Source organism: Bos grunniens, chromosome 2 (genome assembly GCF_055505025.1).
Source record: "Bos grunniens cultivar Pamir isolate PY7600 chromosome 2, Bosgru_T2T1.0, whole genome shotgun sequence".
NCBI lineage: Eukaryota > Metazoa > Chordata > Mammalia > Artiodactyla > Bovidae > Bos > Bos grunniens.
Window position 1 is genome coordinate 42860712 of NC_141166.1, and position 22787 is coordinate 42883498.

The window sequence follows — 22787 nt, forward strand, 5'->3', positions numbered from 1 at the left end:
GCAGCAACATCTGAATCTCTCTCTTGCTCCAGTCGGGAAAGGTTCTCTGATTCTAGGATTCATGTGATAGATTGCATGGGACCCATATTAATTTCAGGGCTTCCCTTGTAGCTTAGCTGGTAAAGAATCTGTCTGCAGTTCGGGAGACCTGGGTCTGATCTCTCAGTTGGGAAGATCCGCTGGAGAAGGGAAAGGTTACCCATTCCAGTATTCTGGCCTGGAGAATTCCATGAACTATATAGTCCATGGGTTCACAAAGAGTTGGACACGACTGAGCGACTTTTACTTTCATATTAATCTCAAAATAATTTTTCTAACTCAAGGTCCTTAATCTTAACCACATCTGCAAATTCCCTTTTGCCAAATAATATGAAGTAGCCACAGTTTCCTGGGATGAGGATGAGGGCAGCTTTGGAAGATCATTCTTCTGCCTACAACATTATTGACTTAATTATTTTGCCTCTTTGAATGGTTAAACATTAAAACCAATTATTTATTGAGACGCTTTGAGAATTGTGTTTTAGACAATATTAACTGTTATTTCTCCAACTGCAGACATATATTTTCTCATTTAAGTCTTTAGTGAGCCTATGAGCTAATATCAGTGTCATCCAAGAATGCAATCAGCTGCAAGTAATATAATCCCCAACAAAAGCTGGTTTATTACTTGAAAAGGGTATATCTAGGAGCTCAGTGATGTCATCAGGACTTCTAGATTCTTTCTGCCTATTGAGTGAGAACACAACAATAGTTTACAGCATGGACCCTGTAGCACATTGGTGGGTTTTTACAAATTTCATTCTCTGCAAATAGGGGTAATATACTCCGCCAATGGGGCTGTTGGAGTAAATGAATTAATACATTAAATGTGCCCAGAACTATGCTTGGTGTGTGTTAAGTGCTCAATAATTGTTGACTATTTTAAATACTATTTCTGCATCATCATGCTTAGCATGCTGGGTTTTGACAAAATATCTTCAGTTTATCACCTCATGGTTATGAGATGATTGTTGGGCTTCTAGCCATCATATCCAGGTCCCAGGCAGAAAGAGAAGGGACAAATGAGGGAGCAGGAGGCAGGTTTGCTGTTTGTATATGGAAATTAATCACTCAGTATTTATGCTTATTTTTCATTGGCTAGAACCATGACTTATGACCTCATCTATGTTGAAGGAGAGTGTAGGAAAGTAAGTTTTGTTTTTTTTTTTAAATACAATATGGAATCTGGATGGGCAGACACACATCGTACCCATCTCTGGCTGACTTATCCCCAGGCCCTGGAAAATGGTGACCTTTTCAGGAATGGCGGGTGGGAGAAACGCAGGAAGGCACTGGCAGGGTCTTTGCAGTCTGTCATCGGGACTTCATGTGCACTAGTTTTAGCTATACACTGGGAAAAGATTTTGATGGGGGGCTGCTGGGAGGTGTAGAGATAGGGGGAGAGAGACCCTCCATACAGAGGATAGTCTTGGGTTGAATTGTGAATCTCCAAAAAGTATGGTCAAGTCTTGAACTCCGGTACTGTGAACAGGATCTTATTTGGGAATAGAGCCTTTGCAGATATAGTGAAATTAAAATGAGGCTATATTGGATTACCCTAATCCATTGCTTGGCATCCTTGTAAGAGTGAAATTTGGGCACAGAGATACTCAGGTAGGATGTCATGTAATGATGGAGGCAGGGATTGAAGCCTGCTTTAACGCTGATGTAATCCTAAAGTTTGGGGAAAAGGAAAGCTTTTCTTTTCCTCGGTTCAGACTGCTTTGTCTCTGGCACTAGAGATGAATCATCCAAATGGCCTTGCAGTCACCACTGCTGGAGGTGACAGAAAGGAAAGGACCCATGGAGCAGTGTTGGAATCCCGGCCAGGAGCAAGGAGGGGTGAAGGCTGGGCAAGGGCCCTGTTAAGGGAAATCAACCTGGTCAGCACAATCTCTATCTCAGAACATTCTCACCTCATTTCACTACTCTGTAACTCATTCTGGTGTCCTAGGATTCAGCCAGATGCTTGCATCCTACAGAAGTTGCCCTACCTTCTGGAAGTCTCAGAGGCCCCGTGGCACCACTCCACTGGCTTAATTTGGCCCAGGGTTTCTGAACATCCCCACCTCTCTTTTGGAATCATGATGTGATTGTTATTGTATATATCTGTAGCATTATTTACTTAATATTTAAGTCATTTTGCTTTTAATGAAAACTTATTGCATTCCCATAAGTGGAAAAAAGCCAGGATAATTTTTTACTATATAGAAGAGAATTTGTAATAAATACAATAAAGTTATAAAATTCATGTTAGAACCTTAGTGGGCTCTCTGTTAATAAAAGAGCTTAACAAATTGTGAAGGCATGTTGAAATCATACAAGCACCTGACTCAGTCTTCTTGTAGGAAGCAGAGAACTGGAAGGGAAATACTTTCTCTTTTTTTAATTTAAAAAAAAATTAAAGTTTTTTAAAATTGAAGGAAAATTGCTTTATAGAATTTTGTTTTCTGTTAAATGTCAACATGAATCAGCCATAGGTATACATGTCCCCTCCCTCTTGAACCTTTCTCTCATCTCCCTCCCCATCTCACCCCCCTAGGTTGATACAGCCCCTGTTTAAGTTCCTTGAGTCATGCAGCAAATTCCCATTGGCTATCTATTTTACATATACATCTCACAGTCTCTTTCCTCCCCCACCCCATGTCCATAAGTCTGTTCTCTGTCTGTTTCTCCATTGCTGCCTTGCAAATAAATTCATCGGTATCATCTTTCTTAAAGTGGCAGTGTGTTACATGAGTCCTAATTAGAGTCAGATTCTTGTAACTGTTCTATGGCTAAGTCATGTCCAACTTTGCAACCCCATGGACTGGAGCATGCCAGGCTTCCCTGTCCATTGATATCTCCTGGAATTTGCTTACATTCATGTCCTTTGAGTTGATGATGCCATCCAACCATCTCATCCTCTGCCGTCCCCTTCTACTTTTGCCTTCAGTCTTTCCCAACATCAGGGTCTTTTCTAGTGAGTTGGTTCTTCGCATCAGGGGGCCAAAGTATTGGAGCTTCAGCCTCAGCACAAGTCCTTCCAATGGATATTTAGGGTTGATTTACTGAAGGTTTGACTGGTTTGATCTCCTTGCTGTCCAAGGGACTCTCAAGAGTCTTCTCCAGCACCACAGTTCGGAAGCATCAATACTTCAGCACTCAGCTTTCTTTATGGTCCAACTTTCATACCCATACATGACTACTGGAAAAACCATAGCTTTGACTGTACACACATGTTTCAGCAAAGTGATGTCTCTGCTTTTTAGTATGCTATCTAGGTTTGTCATAAATTTCCTTCCAAGGAGCAAGAGTCTTTTAACCTCAGGGTTGCAGTCACTATCCACAGTGATCAAATAATTTTTGATTATTTGCAAAAGTCAGGGCTAATAATGGTAAATAGCACTGAGTGTCTATTGGCGAATACATTGTCACATACTCTCTACATCATCTTATGAGGTCAGTATGATCATCACCAATTTAGATACAGGTAGCTGAAGACACTTGAAGACAAGAGATGGTCAATAACTATCTGGGTCCCCCAGCCTGTCAATACAAGAGCCACTTGTAACCCATCCACCACTGTGCCTGACTCTCAGATGGTCCATCCCCCCACCGAGAAGTAGGGGAGGGTGGAGAGGACATTTGCCAGGTAGTACACCTCAACCTTGGTCCAGGATGACTCTGTTCATCAACCCCTCTCCAGTGAGTTGGCTGGGGCAGGGTGATGGTGTAGGATCCAAGTGGCAGAGAGCAGTAATGCCTTAGTGAAGACCCGGGAGGGAGTTGGGAACACCTCTAAGGAAGTGTGGGGATATCCTGATGCCAGGTCCTTGGGAAGGAGACCTCAGTCTTCTCAGTAGAGCATGGCTTGCACTTGTAGCCACGGATACTCAGGTTTCCCCACCCCAGCCATTCATGGCACAGGCCTGGTTTGTATCCTGGGGAAGGTGACTGATATTACGGTAGAGGCAAAGTTCTGTGTTCTGAGACAAAGCCGCGTTTCGTACAACAGACACCTATAAGACAGTTGATTTACCTGCAGGTATTCATATGCCAGTTGCTCCACTGTGTTCTTTGCTGGGGGCCTGCATCCTGTCGCTTGATTTTGCAGAACACAGCCTAGAGAACAGGAGCCTTTGAAAGTGGGTCCCAAAGCAGTGTGGCTGCACCTCTCTGAGGCTTCCCCTTTAAACCCTGGATAGGAAAAAAATCACCATGAAGAGGCACAGCCCCAGGCCAAACACTGTCACACTGAGAAGGTCAGGAGAGGGTCAGGAAAGAAACGGATATTGAAAGGCCACCTGGAGAGCAGGGCTCTGACTGGGTCTCCATCGCCCCCTCCCTGCCGGCCATCTCACACCTGGGGGGTCGGGAGGCAGATACTGGGAGGGTACAAGGCAAAGGCCTCTTTCCCCATCATCCCAAATGCTGTTTATCAAAGGGATTTGGACTCCTAGGTGGTGGAGGCATTCAAAGCTTGAAACTGGGAAGGTATAATGTGATTAAAATGCTGCTTTAATAAAGCACAGGGCTGGGTTTGAGCTGCTCTCTCCATAAATCAAAGGGTGACACCACCGTCTCTCTGAAGATCAGCAAGACAGCGCATTGTGGGGCTGGGACGGCTCTTAAATCTAATCAACGGCTCTTTGAGCAAAAATATAGCCGTGACTGGAGGACAGAGGTGGCTGCACGCTGGAAAATATCCCGAGGAGCACGCACATTTCCCAGGTGATAAGAATGCTGAATGCTTCTGAGCCGAGAAACCTTGGAAAACAATTAGCCGGAGAAGCAAGATAACCTGTTGAAATTATTGCCCTGCACTTTACTGCTCTCAATAAATTTCCTGGCAGCCTCTTTCCAACTCAGGGTCCTGGACTGCTTATACCTTTAATAGTTGGGGGAATTAAGTCATCAAAGTTTCATCTACCTGTCTGACTTCAGCCCAAAGTACAACTTATTTGCCTGGATACCTTTCAAAACTGCTGTCTACATAGATTATAATTTAATATATAGTGGAACTAACACAAGGCTGCCTGTTTCTTGAGTCTGAAATGTCAAAATCTGCATTTACACGTTCTGAATTTTCTTCCACGTTGCACACGCTTTAAATAGTAATCACAATGTAAGCTATGAAGAATTAAAAGAAATTGCAGAGATTTACCTTTAATCCCTACTATTCATGGGTGTAACAAGGAACCCTGTGGACTCAGAGCTGGATTTTAGATCAGAGCTGCCACTTTACTAGTGATAGCTGGTTCTAATGCTTTTAGAGCCTCAGTTTTCTTACCTCGAAAATGGGGATAATGCCCATTTTAATAGATATGGAGAGAGAAATAAAAGGGAAGCAACTAGCATGGCTCTTATGTTAGTTCATAACTCAACGGATATCAGCCCTCTCCATTCTAGTAAGGGCTGATGATTTGATGAATTTTCCAGTTCAACTCACATAGTGCTTTCAACTGGGACAGTTTTTTTTTTTTAAGAGTTTTTTGAAATGAACCATTTTTAAAGTCTATTTAATGTGTACTGTATTGCTTCTGTTTTATGGTTTGGTTTTGTAGTTGAAAGCTTCCCTGCTGGCTCAGATGGTAAAGAATCTTCCTGTAATGCAGGAGACCCAGCTTTGATCCCTGGGTTGGGAAGATCTCCTGGAGAAGGAAATGGCAATCCACTCCAGTATTCTTGACTGGAGAATTCCATGAACAGAGGAACCTGGCCGGCTACGGTGCCTGGGATGGCAAAGAGTCATACACGTTTGAACGACCAACACTTTTAATTTCACTTTCTTTGTAGCTGAAAGTCATGTGGGATCTTACCTCCTTGACCAGGGATCAAACCCTGCATTGGAAGGTGAGTCTTAAATACTAGACCACCAGGGACATCTCTTGGCCAGCTTCATTTACCCATTTGTGTGAGTGATTCTTTCAGCCCAAATCCCTAGAGCCCCTAAGTAATTATTCTAGTTGGGTCTGAAATTCCAAGGGTAAGTTACTTAATTCATTTAAGGCTCTCTTTTCTCATAAAGTTTGAGGATTAAATGGGATAAGATATGAAAAACATTCAGGCTAGTATCTAGCAATTGCTAAGAACCGAATCATATTGGCTATTATAATGATTAACCTACAGCCCTTCCTAATCCCATCACACAACTTGTCCTCACCGTCTCCCTCAAATCATACGTACTGGGAAGTTTCTTATCTCTGTACAGACACTTGTGTTCTGTTCTTCACCTAGAAAGCCAACATCCCTCTTTGCTTGGCCTGTTTGTATTCTTGTCCTTGAAGGTTGTATTTCAGACATCACATCATCCATCAGACCTACTGATCCTGTCTACACCCAAAGTCAGAAGTCCAGCTTCTCTGGCAGAGCGCACTTCTCTCAAGAACTCACTACATTCAGCTTTGAGTTTTGGTTCTTTGTATACTTGTTTTTCTTTCCTCCTCAGGTCCTTGAGAACAAAATCCAAGACTCCTCCATGTCTGTGGGCCTCTGCTGCATTTTACATGAAGTATCTGTTGGGCCACAATTAATCTCTCTTTATTTTTGAATGTCATTGGAGTGACTAAGCAGAAGAGCTACAAGGTCAAGGGTTGTTACCAGGTAAACCATATTTAGGGTATTGCACATTCATCCACCTAGGGCTTCCCAGGTGGTGCTAGAGGTAAAGACCCAGCCTGCCAATGCAGATGTTAAGAGAAGTGACTTTGATCCCTGGGTTGGGAAGATCCCCTGGAGGAGGAAATGGCAAGCCACTCTAGTATTCTTGCCTGGAGAATCCCATGGATGGATGAGCCTGGTGCACTGTGTTTCATGGGGTTGCAAAGAGTCGGACACAAGTGAGCACGCATGCATGCACATTCATTATTAGGCAGCAAACTTAGGTATTTGGCATTGTTTGAGGAGGGTAACCACCAGCCAAATAAAGGTTCAGGTCAAAAGGATGATAGCTGAATGTTAAATGTGTTCACAGCTGTGAAGCATCTCCCCTCCTCTTCCAAAGGACACGGGTTTCTTAACCATGACCGAGGACCTCTGAGAGTCCAGTGATTTGGAAGGTACAGAGATGAAGCGCAGTAGCCAAAACATGCTAAGGAAGAAGCTTCTGATGTAAGCTGGTGACGTACCCACTCACATGGCAGAGAGCTCACTCAGGACTAGCATAGTGTGCCAGGAACACAGTAGGGTCTCAGAAAGCACTTCATGAATAAAGGAAGTTGTACCTGGGTGACTCTCTCATGCCTCAGTTTCTTTAGCTGTAAAATAAGAATGAGTCTGATGTTCTCTGATTATATGAGAAGCAAAAATCACTATTATCAGGAACCAGTCAGCCAATGAAGTAAATAACAATTAGTATAAACATGGCCATCAAAAAAGAAATCTCAGTTGTCAAGACACTTACAGAAGTAATCTCTAGTTTCTTTGGATATGCCTAAGTAGTGTTCATTAGACCTCTTATTTAGTACTATTGTATGCAAGACTCCTTACAGAAAGTCAGGGGACCATCCAACTCACCACCTATGGTTGTTGAAAGGAACAAGCAATGCAAGTGATTGCAAAGCACTTGCCTAAAATCCAAGGAATTATACAATAATAATAGTAGTCATCTGTCACTAGAAAAAAGTATTTCCATCTTGGTAGGTTGCAAGTAATACATTTTCTCTCTACTCAAGTTTCTCTTTGCTCTCTGAAGAACGCATTGCCCATTGCATTTATAATTTCCTAGCCTGCTTCATGCTTTAAGTTGGAACCTGGCCTGCTCACATGAGCTAACACCTTTCACCTTGAGAATAATACCAGGTGATCTTTAACAACAGGACTTGGAAATATATGGTTTGGACTGTGAGCTGGAATGTCAGCACTGCAGCAATTCAGGGAAAGAATCCTCACACCTCATTTCTTCATTCAAATGAATTCAACAAATATTTCTTAAGTGCATAGTCAGAGCCAGGCGATGTGTTACAAATACGATACTCTTAGAAGGCCACACAGACATGGAAACCAATCACTGTAATAGAGGTAATAAAAGTTTTATTGACGATCTGCAGAAAGGATCTCAGTAATACTGGATGGAATTGCCAGCTCTGTCTTGGGAGGAGGCTGCAGCAGGTAACTTGGTTGGTGTAGTTGCTGATAACTGAGTCCCTCCAAGCTAAACAGAAAGGAACTTAATGTGGGGAGTTAGATTCCCAGGTGGCTCAGCGGTAAAGATTCTGCCTGCAATACAGGAGCTGCAGGAGATGCCAGTCGATCCCTGGGTCAGGAAGATCCTCCTGGGGAAGGAAATGGCAACCCACTCGTTTTCTTGCTTGGAGAATCCCATGGACCAAGGGGCCTGTTGGGCCATAGTCCATGGGGTCACAAAGAGTCTGGCGTGACTGAAGAGACTATGCGCAGCATACGCAGCACAGTTGTTTGCCAATGTGTTGGAAGGGCTAGAGAATGCTTCAGGCAGGGCTTCCAGGAATAAATCTCAGAATGTTACAGAACTGGCCCACGGAAGGAGTTGCTACCCAGAAAGTCAGGGCCTTACAAGCCTTACCCCATCTGTGGGCAACAGAGTTACGCTGCCTCAGCTGTGATCCTTCCTAAAACAGTGGATGTCTCTCACATGGCCTCTTGACCCAGGACGGTGGAGACCAGACACCCCTCCGGTAAAACCAAATGCCTCTGGTACTATGCTTGCCCACAGAAGCACTCCTGGGCCTCAGTTCCGTCTTCCAGAGTGTTCAGTGGAGGCTGGGTCACATGTGGTGCCCAAGCTGGGAGGAAATCTGGAAAAGGTGGTCTCTAGGTTTCATGCCTCTGACCTGCAGTAAGTCTTGCTCCAAGAGGGCGAGATGTATATGAAGGAGCCAGCCTTTAGTGTCTGCCTTCAGGTCTTCATGGAGAAAGAGTCAGTTGGTCTGGGATCTGAAGGAGGACCGAGGGGCCACAGGTCAGAGGGCGTTTTGAGCAGCGGAGGATCTGCTTGCTGCATTTACTGCGTAATGCTGTGGTGCAAAGGTGTTAAATGCACCCCTGGCTCAAATAAATGAAAGTAATTTGAAACAACACTAGCACAAGATGTAAAATTAGGAGTAATGAGACTTGAGAGAGAGGCACAGTGGACTGATTTTGGAGGGCTTTGGACTTCAGACTTGAAGCCATAAGTATTAGCCACAGAAAGGCTTTGAGGAGTGAGGGGGTGTGTGTATGAGAGAAAGAGAGAGAGAGAATGGAGGCAAGGATTCATGTGTATATGTGTGTGAGAGAGAGAAAGAGAGAGAATGGAGGCAAGGATTCATTTTCCTTGACTGCTGGGCAGCTATGTGTGTTATATATATAGCAGTATTCTAGTAAACATATAACTATGTTTTATGTACTGGTGTGCTGGTCCTGTTTAACAACTGACTCTCCAGAAGGGAAAAAGTCCTGATTTGTAGGGTATGCTAATTCCTGTGTTGTGAATGCTTCGAACATGACCTATTTCAAGCTACCAATGTGACATCACTGAACGTGGAGTTGGGAAGAAATGCAGACAGTTAGCTCCTGGGAGCTAGTTCAAACGGGCTCCATAACTCCTATGTTTGGCCTGTAAGTTGATTCTTAAAACAACCCCATAAGATGTATAGTAGTTTCGTTTCACAAATGGTAAAACTGAGGCCTAGAGAGAGAAGCATTTTATGCAAGGTTATGTAGCTAATTAGTGGTTGAACCTAATTTTAGGAGTAGAAGGGGACAACAGAGGATGAGATGGCTGGATGGCATCACCGACTCGATGGACATGAGTTTGAGCAAGCTCTGGGATTTGGTGATGGACAGGGAGGCCTCATGTGCTGCAGTCCATACGTCGCAAAGAGTCAGACACGACTGAGTGACTGAACTGACTGACTGTGTGCAAAGCCAGTGTTCTTTCAACAAGACAATGCTGCCTCCAGACTAATTTGGTCAGCTCTCTGTTTCAAAAAAGTTCCTGTGGGAGTGCAGGGCAGAGGTTGATATCACAGTGTGAGAGAGTAGACAATGTTTAAGTGAATCAGTGTCTATGTGTTCCAATAAAATTTTATTTACAAAGGTGGTAGGGTCTGTATAGAACAGAGGTAGGTCAGAAAGAAGCTAAATAAGAGGCAGAGATCACATAGAAGGCTGCCGAGGGGAGCAGCTGAGAAGTGATGGCGCTGAATGAAGGCCATGGCAGCATGTTAAGAAGAATGGATGTATTTGACAGAAGTCGAGGGTGGAATTGCTGGCCTTCCATCTCATCAGATGGGGATGGTTATGGGCAAGGAGCAGAGTTATATGTGGTGAGTCAAGGATTATTTCTGGAGTTTCTGGTTTTTAACTATGAATATGGTGGTGCACTTGGTCAGCACAGAGTCATGAGAAGCGGTTTTCTTTGGAGAAAGCTTGTTTTCAGTTTGGACAAGTTGAGTGCAAAGGGCCTTTGGAAAGCCCAAGGAGGGATGTCCAGTAGGAAAGTGGAAATGCTTGTATTCAGGAGACAGATCAGAGCTGGAGATTGTGAGCAAATCAGTCTAGGATGGTAGCTGAAAGGCTGTGGATGAACTTGAAGAGGGAGTGTGAAGAGGGCTGGGAATAAGCCAGTAAAGTTGCTTGGGAAACATACGGATGGTCTCAAGGAAAACCAGCTCAGAATCCTGTTTCTTTAGACAGGGTGAGAGTGATCCTGGCATGAGAGAGGGGGTCAACTGTGTCGGATGCATTTGTGAATTCTGTGATGTGCTGCCCAAATCCCACTTCAGGAATGAAAGGCCATTCCCCAGCTACTGTGAATATGGCCCAAAGATGACCCCTCAGTTCTGTTCTTTTGGGGACTGCCTCACCTGAGGAAAACTGCCTGGTTCTGGGTCTCCTCTTCTTTCAGGGGTAGCCCATACCCCTGACAGAGATGGTGGGATAAATGCCCCTCTCCCGTGTCCACACTTGGGACAACTCTATGGGGCCACTGAAGCTTCAGATTTCCTTGTGGAGTTGGCTGAGCCCAAACTGGAAGGGCACACAGCTCAGCTTCTCCCTCTCTGCTCCATCCTATCTTCTTTCCCTGCCTTCTGTAGGTACTGAATCCAAGTGCTCTTCCAAATAAACACATTGCTTGCTCGTTCCCATCTCAGCATCTGCTTTGGGGGAGCCCAGCATGTGGTTAGCCAGGTGGCTCAGTGGTGAAGAATCCACCTGCAATGCAGGAGACGTGGGTTCTGTCTCTGGGTTGGGAAGATCCCCTGGAGAAGAAAATGGCAACCCTCTCCAGTTTCCTTGCCTGGAAAATCCCATGGATAGAGCAGCCATGGGGTTGCAAAGAGTCGACACTACTTATCGACTGAAAAACAGCACACGACAGACACTAGTTCCCTGTGTCCTTGGCCCTATGACGTTGCTATTCTAGGGTGGGCAGGACCAGACCTACCCATTCATTCATCAAATCTTAACACAAGTCAGTGGTGGGTGAAAACCAGGACTCTCTTACTGACTGAATAAAGCTTTATTTTAATGCAAAATAAACAAGAAAAATTTATATATTCATATATAACAATATCCAAAATGTTTCTGTGGTACAAATGGGATCATCCAAAAAAGACTGTAAAGAATTCATTCTCCACCCTCAATCATATGCCAAAATATGATTTCACATAATTTATCTTCAGAACTTATGAACAGACTTGGTATCATATAAGCAAAGGAAAACACTAGAAAAAGTGACTGTATAAACAGCAGGTTTTGTTTGTATGTTCCCAGTAGTAAACAGCACTGCAGTCAGCATAGATGGAATGTAACACTTCTGAAAAAGCTGAGTCAGGAGACAGTCTCGGTGGTTAGCTCACTCTCCATTCTGTGCTGTAGTGAAGCCCACCTTCAAAAGTCAGGCTGTGTGAGATTCTAGTACTATTTAAGGACACGAGGGAGAAAGAGTTCCCCTTAGAAGCTGAGCTGCATATGAGATTCTAGGCTTATTTTAGATACCTCACTTTCATTCTCTTTTTTATCAGAAAGGTGACTTTGTAGGGATATCTTACGGAGACTTCTCTTTCTGGTCTCATTGTGGCATCATTTCCACTTAAGTCGGTGTGAACTGGGAGTACAGAGAAATACCATCGTGGGCTGTTTCTGACTCCCAACACCCTCCTGCCTAATTGCACTAGATCTGAGATATATTTTGCTCATGGACTCAGAAAGCAGCAGGATGTCTACCCAATTTAGCACCAATGTGAAGGCTGTTGATTGTAAATTTCAGAGTTTAATGCTGATGGGAATTTTATAGACATACCTTGCTGTCCACACTGAACTCTCCAGCTCTGTCTGTCCCCCTGAAATGCTAAGATGCTCCTCCAAAGAAAAGGAAGGGACATACCAACCCTATGCATGGCAACTCTAAAACTCATCAGGTGGATTTCCTTCAGAAAATAGATTTCATTCAAGAAGTTCATAAATCTTCGGAAGGAATAATGAACCATGTTTTAATTTTGTTATTGGCGCCAAAAATCAAGCTATGGTGAAGTCTCGAATCTCCTTTTATCAGTTCGTGTGCACAGAGTTTCCTCCTCGGGGTGACGGTGCTGTTAATTATAAGATCTTTGCTCTGTAATATACTGTGAAGTCAACACATACAGATCTAAAAACCTAATAAGGAGCTTCACAGTAAATTTCCCCCCACTTTTTGTTGATTTGAGAAAATACTCCTGACTCTGGACTTTCCTTTCATCCAGTGACGTGATATTGTGGGGAAGCAATATTATACCAAGAGTGATACTGACACAGCCCAAGGCCACGAAGGGTTAGTGAGACGCTGTGTTTCTTCTCTCCCTTGTAGAGGACTGAGTTTGCCTGCATCTAAACGCATTCTGTGGTCTGCTCTCTCGCATCTCTCTACTCCTGCAAAAAGGGACAGAAAAAGAGCTCCTTAAAATATCTAGTGACTTGGGGTCAACACATCACTTCAAGCTCTGGATGACCTAGTGGTCAGATCAGGAGCCAGGCAGGTGTACATTGGTGGGTTTTCAGCTCACCAAGCTCTCAGTGCCACCTTTTCCTGGGGGGCTATTTGCATTCTGAGACTGAGTTTGTCCAAGGCCAAAAATAAATCAGGAACTACTTCCTGCTACTAGGAGCCCACTGATTATATCCTGGTCTTCGAAATACTCTAAACAACCTGTTCTTCTAAATACTGGGAAAGAGTTCCATAACCTCTGGGTGGTGACAATTGGGTTGGATCACAGGCATTTATAAAGCTTACATTCAAGCTGTTCTTTATTGTTACTCGATTTGATGAAGACTGTAATACACACAATGTTGGCTTCTTCTGGGTAAGGTCAAATAGGTCATGTGTTATACTTCAAGCAAGAAAAGAAAACTGCTATAATCTTTTCCCATTACTTTTAATAGTACATTCACATCCTTGGCTGCCCCTCAGAATTAGCAATTGCTTTACTGCCTGTGTATACAACACAAAAGGGCTTCCCACATGGCTCAGCGGTAAAGAATCCACCTGCCACTGCAGGAGAGGCCAGTTCGATCCCTGGGTCAGGAAGATGCCCTGGAGGAAGAAATGGCAACTTCACTCCAATAGTCTTGCCTGGAAAAGTCCGTGGACAGAGGAGCCTGGTGGGCTACAGTCCATAGGGTGGCAAAGTAGGACACGACTGAGCACACACACACTCAAAACCATGCTTGGAGCAGCTTTCCTTGAGCCTTAGTGCAGGAGATACCATGCTCACAAGCTGGCAATGTGGTGAAAATATGGGCATTCTTTCTACTGGGGCTGCTCTGAGTGTCTCACCTTCCATCACTGCCCCTTAGGGGAACTTGGCCTTAATCCAGAAGGAATTGGATTGGCTTGGCTATATCCAGTAGTCTACAGAAATTTGGTTAAACTATGGAACATCCTGAAGAGCTGGCTTTTATTCAAAATACATCATACTTCTCTCATCTCACCATTGTCTTCTTGAAGGTTTATTTAGCTCAAGGGAAGGCAGCTTGCAGCTTGTTGGCAGGGAAACCCTATGGCTCACCTACACTCCACCTTGAGGTGAGAAGGGCCCAGTCCTCAACCTCAGAACAAATTGCAAAGAATCTAAAGGTGCCTGGCTTAAAAGAGATGACAGAGGGCCAAAGACAACTCGACAACCTATTCTCAAGAGGGCCGTAAGTAAACTGTAGTTTAGAAAATGATACCTCTTTAAGTTCAGTAAATAACACTAGTTAAGTCTAAACCCAGCAGTTGCATCATTCTTGGTAACAGAACTATATTTTAAAATTTTAAAAAAATACTAAACTGGGCAGGATAGATACTCTATGTATTCAATAACATCAATACTATAATTTATGAAATCCTAGCAGTCAGAGGTATTCTAATCTCAGACAGAATATGTCTGAACTGAACTCAAGGCATTTTTGGGGGGAGGGAATGAAGAAGGAATGTAAAAAGGCTTAGAGGACTGCAAGGGTCACTGAGCAATTTGAGTTGCTGCTCCCATGCTTTGCTGTTTCTCATCTTCTCTTGTGTTCTCATTTGGATCAGGGTTTAGAGGTTCTAATCTATGTTGAAATAAGTAGAATATATGTGCAAAGCTCTAAAGAAATTGTGATGGATTTTGGAGGGTGGGGTTTTAGCTTTTCAAAGCCATAAGACCTTTTTCCAACTGGAGGCCTTGGCCTTGGTCTTGCTGTGACTCGTGTTAATGAAATATAGCAGATGTAGAATGATTTAGTTTTATGCTCCTTCTCCCTTCCCTTCTGTTTTGTTTGTTGTTTTCCTTTTTATTCTCTTCATCAAACTTTCCAGAAAGTATTTTTATTTTCCATTCTCCATACTGGTAATCACACACCTTCATACACACGCACACATACGCACACACTACTACTGCTTCCTTATCATTCCCAAAGAGCACCGTCAGCCCTTTCCTGACCCTGGGTGCACATGGTGCTGGTTGGCACTGAGTCTAGAATTGGCATCTCCAGAGCACTGCTTCCTGGGTGACCTAACCAGAGGGCCCTCTCTTTCCTGAGTACATCTCAGCTCTCAAGTGGGAGTCTTAAAGTAAAGGCCCCAGTTACAATAATGACAAGCAGGAGATCTGGGGATGAGTCTGAAGCCAGATATCTCTATGCTATCTTGCCTGGGATGTGGGAGAAAGGAAGGTGAGGACCACGGGAATTTTAGCCTTTTAACTTGATTGCCTTGATCCTAGGCATAGAGTTCTTCTGGAAGTTCTGACTGGCTTTGTGAATTCTCCCAGGACACTAATACTGCATTCACATCTTTTATATAAAAATCGAGGAAACATGAAATGCTTATACCAAGTGAGTGGTACTGAGAACCTGAGAAATTCTACAAATAAATGCAGCCTTCCTCTGGGTACAAAACATTTCAAGGAGCTCACTCTTCATGTTTGTTGTTGTTTTCTCAATGCAAAGACTACTCTCTTAGGATGCCCATATTTGCAGCTACTCTTCACAGACTTAACAACTTAAGGAGGTGGCTGAAGCTTAGCCTCTGAATGGATGATGTCCCAGACAGAGACTGGCCCCTCTCCCCGCCATGACGCCAATGCTATGCATGTCTGTGTTCCAGAGAGGTGGCCATGCTGTAGATCTCCACTGCTCTCTGCCTGTTCAATTGCCACTCTCGGTGAACTGAACAATTCTAAACGTATTTCAAATATCAGGCAGTTTTGTTTTTATGACCCTATCCTTCCTCTTCCTTCTGATTTCCCTCCCCAAACTCCTACTCCATTCTTTCTGATTAGTGGTCAAGTGCTGCAGCTTCAGTGAGAAAAATCTAATCTGTACCACAGAGAATTCTCGATAGGAAGAAGGCCTTAAGGTGTAGGAAGAACAAAGGTGATGTTGGATGTCTTCCGTCCTGGGCTGGGCTGAGCTTGGTGGTGTTGAGCTACACGGCTGCAGTCATGGGGTTCTTCTGCCTAGGATCCTGGGTTCGGTAGGGGTACTGATCTGGGCTGCTCCCTCGGGGCCCTGGTCTGCCCATTTCTGGGTAGGCTGGTACTCTGTGGTGCTGAGGAGGGGAAGGCGGGACATCTTGTCGGAAAGGTCCTTTGTGCTGGGGGGCTGGCGGGGGTGGGTAGTACTGGGGATACCGGAGATCTGTGACTCTCAGATCTGGGGGGCGAGGATAGCTTCCTTTGGGTGGATGCACAGGATGAGCCCCTGGGTAATAGGGAAGCTCCCTTTCCTTGTAGAGCCCTCGAGACGCGGCTGTCAGGTAGTCTACAGGATCTGCTGGTCCTCCCCTGGAAAGAGAAGACAAGACACACATCAGTGACCACTAGCTGGCTGCCCAGCTGATGACCACAGCCCTCAGCGTCCCGTGTAGTCTGGTGTGCCCACAGACTGGATCTGGCCAATGGGATGTGAATAGCCATGATGCATACCCTTAAAAGGAAGAAAGAGACCCTCTTCTCTTCCCTCCTTTCTGTTGTCTGCTAAGAGTGGCCATAATAAAGATCATAAGGAGAAAGCCACATGCTGAGGAAGGCAGAAGAAGAAGAAGGAAAGAGCCTGGTTCCTCTACACCATGAAGCCACCATGTCAGTTAGGTGCCTAAGAGAGAAATATTCTTCTATCTTGTTGATATGTTGGCCTTTATTATAGTAACCAAGCGAGTTCCCTAAACAAGGCTGAGTTTGGCTCTGTTAATACTAGAATTGTTCACCCCGTTCCTTCTCCACCTTCCTGAATCCTGACATGGTGGTAGAAATGCACATGTTATCTGGAGTCATAAACTTCCCAGGGAGTGAACTCACTTCTCTCCTGGTCTGTGGGCTATTCTTTACACAGGCCACAGTCTTGGTCTAACTCTGGTTGGCTTCTGTGACACATCTGTGTAGATTAGTATGCCCTCTTTCCACAGTTCCTGGAGGAAGTCCCAACCTAGAGTCTGGAGTTATCCACCTATAACTTATATGAAGCCATTCTACTGCAAAGTCAGGAAGTACCACCCAGCCGGTAGCAGATTAGGAAAAGTCAAACCAGCTGTTAAGTTGCACTGTGTCAGGAGTAGGCACACAGAAAGGTCCAGGGCAAGAATAAACACTAACATAAAGCGACCCTGTCTGGATCTCTCTGCTAAGACAACAAGCATCTTCTGATCCATTTGCCATAACAGAAGCAATACATCTCTAAACAATGTACAGATGACTGCATCTTATCTAGCCTGGGGTTAAACAGATGAGTTCTGTTTGCAGCTCTTAAAATCCCATAAACCTTCTGTGCACATATTCCCTAACATCATGCCCAAATCCTCCCCACTTTCTACCATTCCTCTTTTTATTATTTCTTTTTCAAGGAAAGAGCAACAGTAACAATTAATGGAAAGCTCTCCAATGTTAGAGTACAACCTGGTAGGACACTTGAAAGAAATGACAGGGCTGTAGAATACGGTGTCTGTGGTTAATCAAGCACTGTCAATGAGGGTCACAATCACCCTGTAATCTGCAGAGTTTGATGGGAAAACAGCTCTGTAAATTCCCCAATCAATGATGGTTTGACAAGCTCTAAGCTTGAGTCCATGTGGAAAGCAGCACGTGAACACATTCATAAGGATGAACAATAGAATTTTTCTCTACTTTTTTATGTCTTAATTTGGCTATGTATAATAATGAAAGTTAGATACTTGAGCCTGGGTTAATTTAGTTAGAGTTTTCAGGTAAAAAAATTAAATTGTTTGTGTATAAGTTATTATAGCATCAACTGTTATTATTCAGTGCAGTTTGCTTTGCTCTATTTTAAATTGCCCATGACAAATAGAGCACAAATGTGTAATCTGTCACCCCAGCACTGGGAAATAAAGGATGGGGATTTCATCTTCTCTTTCCTTTAGAATGTTATTAATTTTTTTTAATTTATAAAACTTCCAGCATTCATTATATCTTTTATTGTACAATATTTTAAGCTTCCCCCCTCTCCCATCATGCTCATTTCTACTTCCTTTTGGTTCATGTTAGAGATTTTCAAAACACTTAAAAAAAAAAAAAACCCCAAAAGCCCCCCTAACTTGTGTTTTCTCTCAGAATCTACTGATGATATTTCTCTGCATGAAGTGAAACATGTGGTTTTTCTGCACTCATTTTAAGCCCTTGGGATAAATCACTGACATTTGCAACACACAAACATTATCTGCCTTAAAACGAACATACAATCAATGCTCCCTCCGGACCCTCTTAGCATGAATGTTTCCTGTTTAAAATTGAAAGAGAGAAAGGAGGAATTCCAGGCCTTGGACTTTTAGGGTCCTGTTCTCTCCCTGGAGATTTCTCTCTTTTAAAACAGAATATTATAAAAGACAGGCAGGCATTGTTTTTTTTTTTTTTTTTTTGGTGGAGAGACTAGCCAGATCAAGCGGTGACAGAGCAGAAGCCACCCTGATAGCCACAGCCACCGCACAGGCTGCGTGCACACGGTCAAGCCTCTTCTCCCACGCCTCGCCCTGCCACTTGGTCACCTTGCACGGCCAGGGGAATCTGGGGGCAGAATTCAAGACAGTTTTGCGGACTCACATTGCTTCCTCTGAGGGGAGATTTTACATCTGGGAATTTGCTTACATGTGGCAGAAACCAAGTGAGGTAGCTGTTCTTTGTCAAGAAATGAAATCATGGAAATTGTCTTTTTCTGTAGAACTCATCAAAGCAGTTATCCTTTCTAATTTTTCAGAGAGAAGACAAACAATGAGCTGGCCTATAAAAACACTCTTTAAGGTTCAAAGAGTGCTGGAAGGATTTTTCTTTCTTCGGTGGTGGGGGAGTGGGTTGCTGTTGTTTATAAAAACTCTTTGCTCAAAATTGAGGATTGGCTTTTACTAGAACTTCTCAGTGATTGCAAATATTGTGTGTGCACACACACATATTTAAAACAAAAGTTTTTAGGGAGATAAGATGGCAGAGTAGAAGGATGTGAGCTCACCTGGTCTTATGAAGATACCAAAATCACAACTAACTTGCAGAATAACCATCGATAAAAAAAAATCACTGGAACTGGCCAGAAAAGATATCCTACATCCAAAGAAAAAGAAGAAGATACAACAAGATGGTAGGAGGCATGTAATCATGATAAAATCAAGGCCCATACCTGGTAGGTAGGCAACCCACAAACTGGAAATTAATTATATTGCAGAAATTCTCCCAAGGAGTTTTGAGCCCCACATCAGGCTCACCAGCTGGCAGGTCTAGCAACGGGAGGAAAAGCCCCCAGAGAATCTGGCTCTGAAGACCAGTGGGGTTTGATCACAGGAATTCCATAAGACTAGGGAGAAGGCAATGGCACCCCACTCCAGTACTTTTGCCTGGAAAATCCCATGGATGGAGGAGCCTGGTAGGCTGCAGTCTATGGGGTCACTAAGAGTCGGATACGACTGAGTGACTTCCCTTTCACTTTTCACTTTCACACATTGGAGAAGGAAATGGCAACCCACTCCAGTGTTCTTGTCTGGAGAATCCCAGGGACGGCGGAGCCTGGTGGGCTGCCGTCTATGGGGTCACACAGAGTCAGGCATGACTGAAGCGACTTAGCAGCAGCAGTAGCAGTAGCAGGGGAAGCAAGACTCCACTTTTGGTGTAGACATGGTCTCATGCACACCAGGACACAGGGAAAAAAAAAAAAAAAAAGAAAAACAACAACACATGGAGGCGAAACAATATGCTACTAACCAACCAGTGAATCACTGGAGAAATCAAGATGGAAATAAAAAAATACGTATAGACAGATGAAAACATGACAATCTAAAACCTATGGGTTTTAGCAATACCATTGTACCCAAGGAGACAGGAAAAATCTCAAATAAAGAATACCTAAAGCAATTAGAGAAAGAAGAGCAAACAAAATCCAAAGTTAGCAGAAGGAAAAATATAAAGATCAGAGCAGAAAGAAATGAAATAGAGACAAAGAAAATAATAGCAAAGATAAATGGAACTAAAAGTTGGCTCTTTTGAAAGGTAAACAAAATTGATAAATCTTAAGCCAGACTCACTAGGAAGAAAAGAGAGAGGGCTCAAATCAATAAAATTAGAAATGAAAAAGAAATAATGGACACCACTGAAACACAAAGAATCATACGACAACTGGAAACAACTATATGCCAATAAAATGAACAACCTAGAAGAAACGGACAAATTCTTAGGTACAATCTCCCAAAACTGAACTAGGAAGAAGTAGAAAATATGAACAGACCAATTGTAAGTACTGAAATCGAAATTGTGATTAAAAAATTCCAAACAAATTAAAGTCCAGGACCAGATGGATTCACAGGTGAAGTCTATCAAACATTTAGAGAAGAGTTAATACTTAATATTTCTGAAACTATTCCAAAAAATTACAGAGGGAGGAATACTCCTAAACTCATTCTGAGTCTACCATCACCCTGATACAAAAAGCAGGCAAAGATAATATGCACATGGACACACACACACACACACACACACACAATTATAGGCCAATATCACTGATGAACATAGATAGAAAAATCCTCAACAAAATATTAGCAAACCAAATTCAATAGTACATTAAGATGATTATACACCATGATCAATAGGGATTTATCGCAGGGATGCAAGGATTTTTCAGTATCCACAAATCAGTGTGATACACCATACTAAAAAATTGAAGAATAAATACCATATGATCATCTCAAAGGAAGCAGAAAAATCTTTTGACAAAATTCAATATCCATTTACAATAAAAACTCTCCAGAAAGTGGCCAAGAGGGGACATACCTCAACATAATGAGGGCTGTGCATGACAAACCTGTAGCCTTTGTGTGAATCACAACAAACTGTGGAAAATTCTTAAAGAGATAGGAATACCAGATCACCTTACCTTTCTCCTAAGAAACCTGTATGTGGGTCAAGAAGCAACACAGACCCAGACATGGAACAACTGACTGGTTCAAAATTGGGAAAGGAGTACCACAAGGCTGTATATTGTTACCCTCTTTATTTAACTTATGTGCAGAGTACATCATGTGAAATGCCAAGCTGGATGAATCATAAGTTGGAATCAAAACTGCTGAGAGAAAATATCAACAACCTCAGATATGCATATGACACCACCTTGATGGCAGAAAGTGAAGAGTAACTAAAGAGCCTCTTGATGAATGTGAAAGAGGAGAATGAAAAAGCTAGCTTCAAACCAGTCAATCCTAAAGGAAATCAACCCTGAATATTCACTGGAAGGACTGATGCTGAAGCTCCAATGCTGTGGCTATCTGATGTGAAGAGCTGACTCATTGGAAAAAGCCCTGATTCTGGGAAATACTGAGGGTGGGAGTTGAACAGGGTGGCAGAGGATGAGATGGTTAGATAGCATCATTGCCTCAGTGGACATGAATCTGAGCAAACTTTGGATAGTGAAGGACAAGGAAGGCTGGCATGCTGCAGTCCATGGGGTTGAAAAGAGTTGGACACAACTTAGTGACTGAACAACAACAACATAACCAGCATCATCGTCAATGGTGAAAAGCTGAAAGCCTTCCCTCCAAGATCATAAAGAAGACAAGAATGTCCACTCACCACTTTTATTTAACATAGTTTTGGAAGTCCTAGCCCTGACAATCAGAGGAAAAAAAGAAATAAAAGGAATCCAAACTGGGCAAGAAGTAAAACTGTTACTGTTTGCAAGTGACATGATATTATACATAGAAAATCTTAAAGATGGTACCAGAAGACTCCTAGAGCTCATCAATGAATTCAGTAAAATTGCAGGATATAAAATTAATAAACAGAAATCTAAAGCATTCCTATACACTAACAAGGAAAGATAAGAAAGAGAAGTTAAAGAAACAATCCCATTCATAATCACATCAAAAAGAATAAAACATCTAGGAATAAACCTACCTAAGGAAGCAAAAGACTTGAACTCTGAAAACCACAAGACGCTGATGAAAGAGATCAAAGATGACACAATCTGATAAAAAAGCTATGCCATACACTTGGACTGAAAGAATCAATATTATCAAAGTGACTACAATATCCATAGAAATTTATAGATTCAATGCAATCCCTATAAAATTACCAATGGCATTTTTCAGAGAAGTAGAACAAAGAATTTTACACTTTGTATGGAAGCTTTGGCCTTGGAGTGCAAAATGAAGCAGGGAAAAGGCTAACAGAGTTCTGCCAAAAGAACACAGTGCTTATAGTAAGCACCTTCTTCCAACAACACAAGAGATGACTCTATACATGAACATCACCAAAAGGTCAACACTGAAATCAGACTGATTATATTCTTTGCAACTGAAGATGAAAATGCTCTATAAAGTCAGCAAAAAGAAGACCTGGAGCTGACTGTGGCTCTGATCATGAGCTCCTTATTGCAAAATTCAGGCTTAAATTGAAGAAAGGGGGGAAAATCACTAGACCATTCAGTATGACCTAAATAAAAGCCTTTATGATTATACAGTGGAGGTGATGAATAGATTCAAGGGATAAGATCTGGTAGGTAAAGTGCCTGAAGAACTGTGGACAGAAGTTTGTAACAGCATACAGGAGGTGGTGACCAAAATCATCCCAAAGAAAAAGAAATGCAAAAAGGCAAAATGGCTATCTAAGAAGGTCTTACAAATAGCTGAGAAAAGCAGTGAAAGGCAAAGGAGAAAGGGAAAGATATAGCCAACTGAATGCAGAGTTTCAGAGAATAGCAAGGAGAGAGAAGAACGCCTTCTTACGTGAACAATGCAAAGAAATAGAGGAAAACAATAGAATGGGAAAGACTAGAGATCTCAAGAAAATTGGAGCTACCAAGGGAATATTTCATGCAAAGAT

At 42.8% G+C, this 22787-nt stretch overlaps 1 protein-coding gene and 1 long non-coding RNA gene across 17 annotated transcripts in view; one reads left to right on the top strand and one right to left on the bottom strand.

Annotated features, from left to right (window-relative positions):
* The window catches only part of LOC147377982 (uncharacterized), a 39686-nt gene extending 23202 nt beyond the window's left edge, over positions 1 to 16484 (top strand). Inside the window, exons 2-4 of one of the 5 annotated variants that reach the window (XR_015143430.1) lie at positions 5818 to 5874; positions 6470 to 6624; positions 16218 to 16484. This is a non-coding gene — a long non-coding RNA (uncharacterized LOC147377982). Of the gene's footprint in view, positions 1 to 4588; positions 4886 to 5817; positions 5875 to 6469; positions 6625 to 6994; positions 7249 to 16217 lie in introns of those variants that run through there. The other 4 variants (XR_015143425.1, XR_015143428.1, XR_015143420.1 and 1 more) reach the window with 4 other exon arrangements.
* The window catches only part of PARD3B (par-3 family cell polarity regulator beta), a 1159019-nt gene continuing 1147720 nt past the window's right edge, over positions 11489 to 22787 (bottom strand). For all 12 annotated transcript variants that reach the window (XM_086344421.1, XM_086344496.1, XM_086344507.1 and 9 more), the window contains one exon: positions 11489 to 16268. In XM_086344421.1, coding sequence (XP_086200547.1) covers positions 15911 to 16268 — 358 coding nt within the window. In that variant the 3' untranslated portion in view covers positions 11489 to 15910. The remainder of the gene's footprint in view (positions 16269 to 22787) is intronic.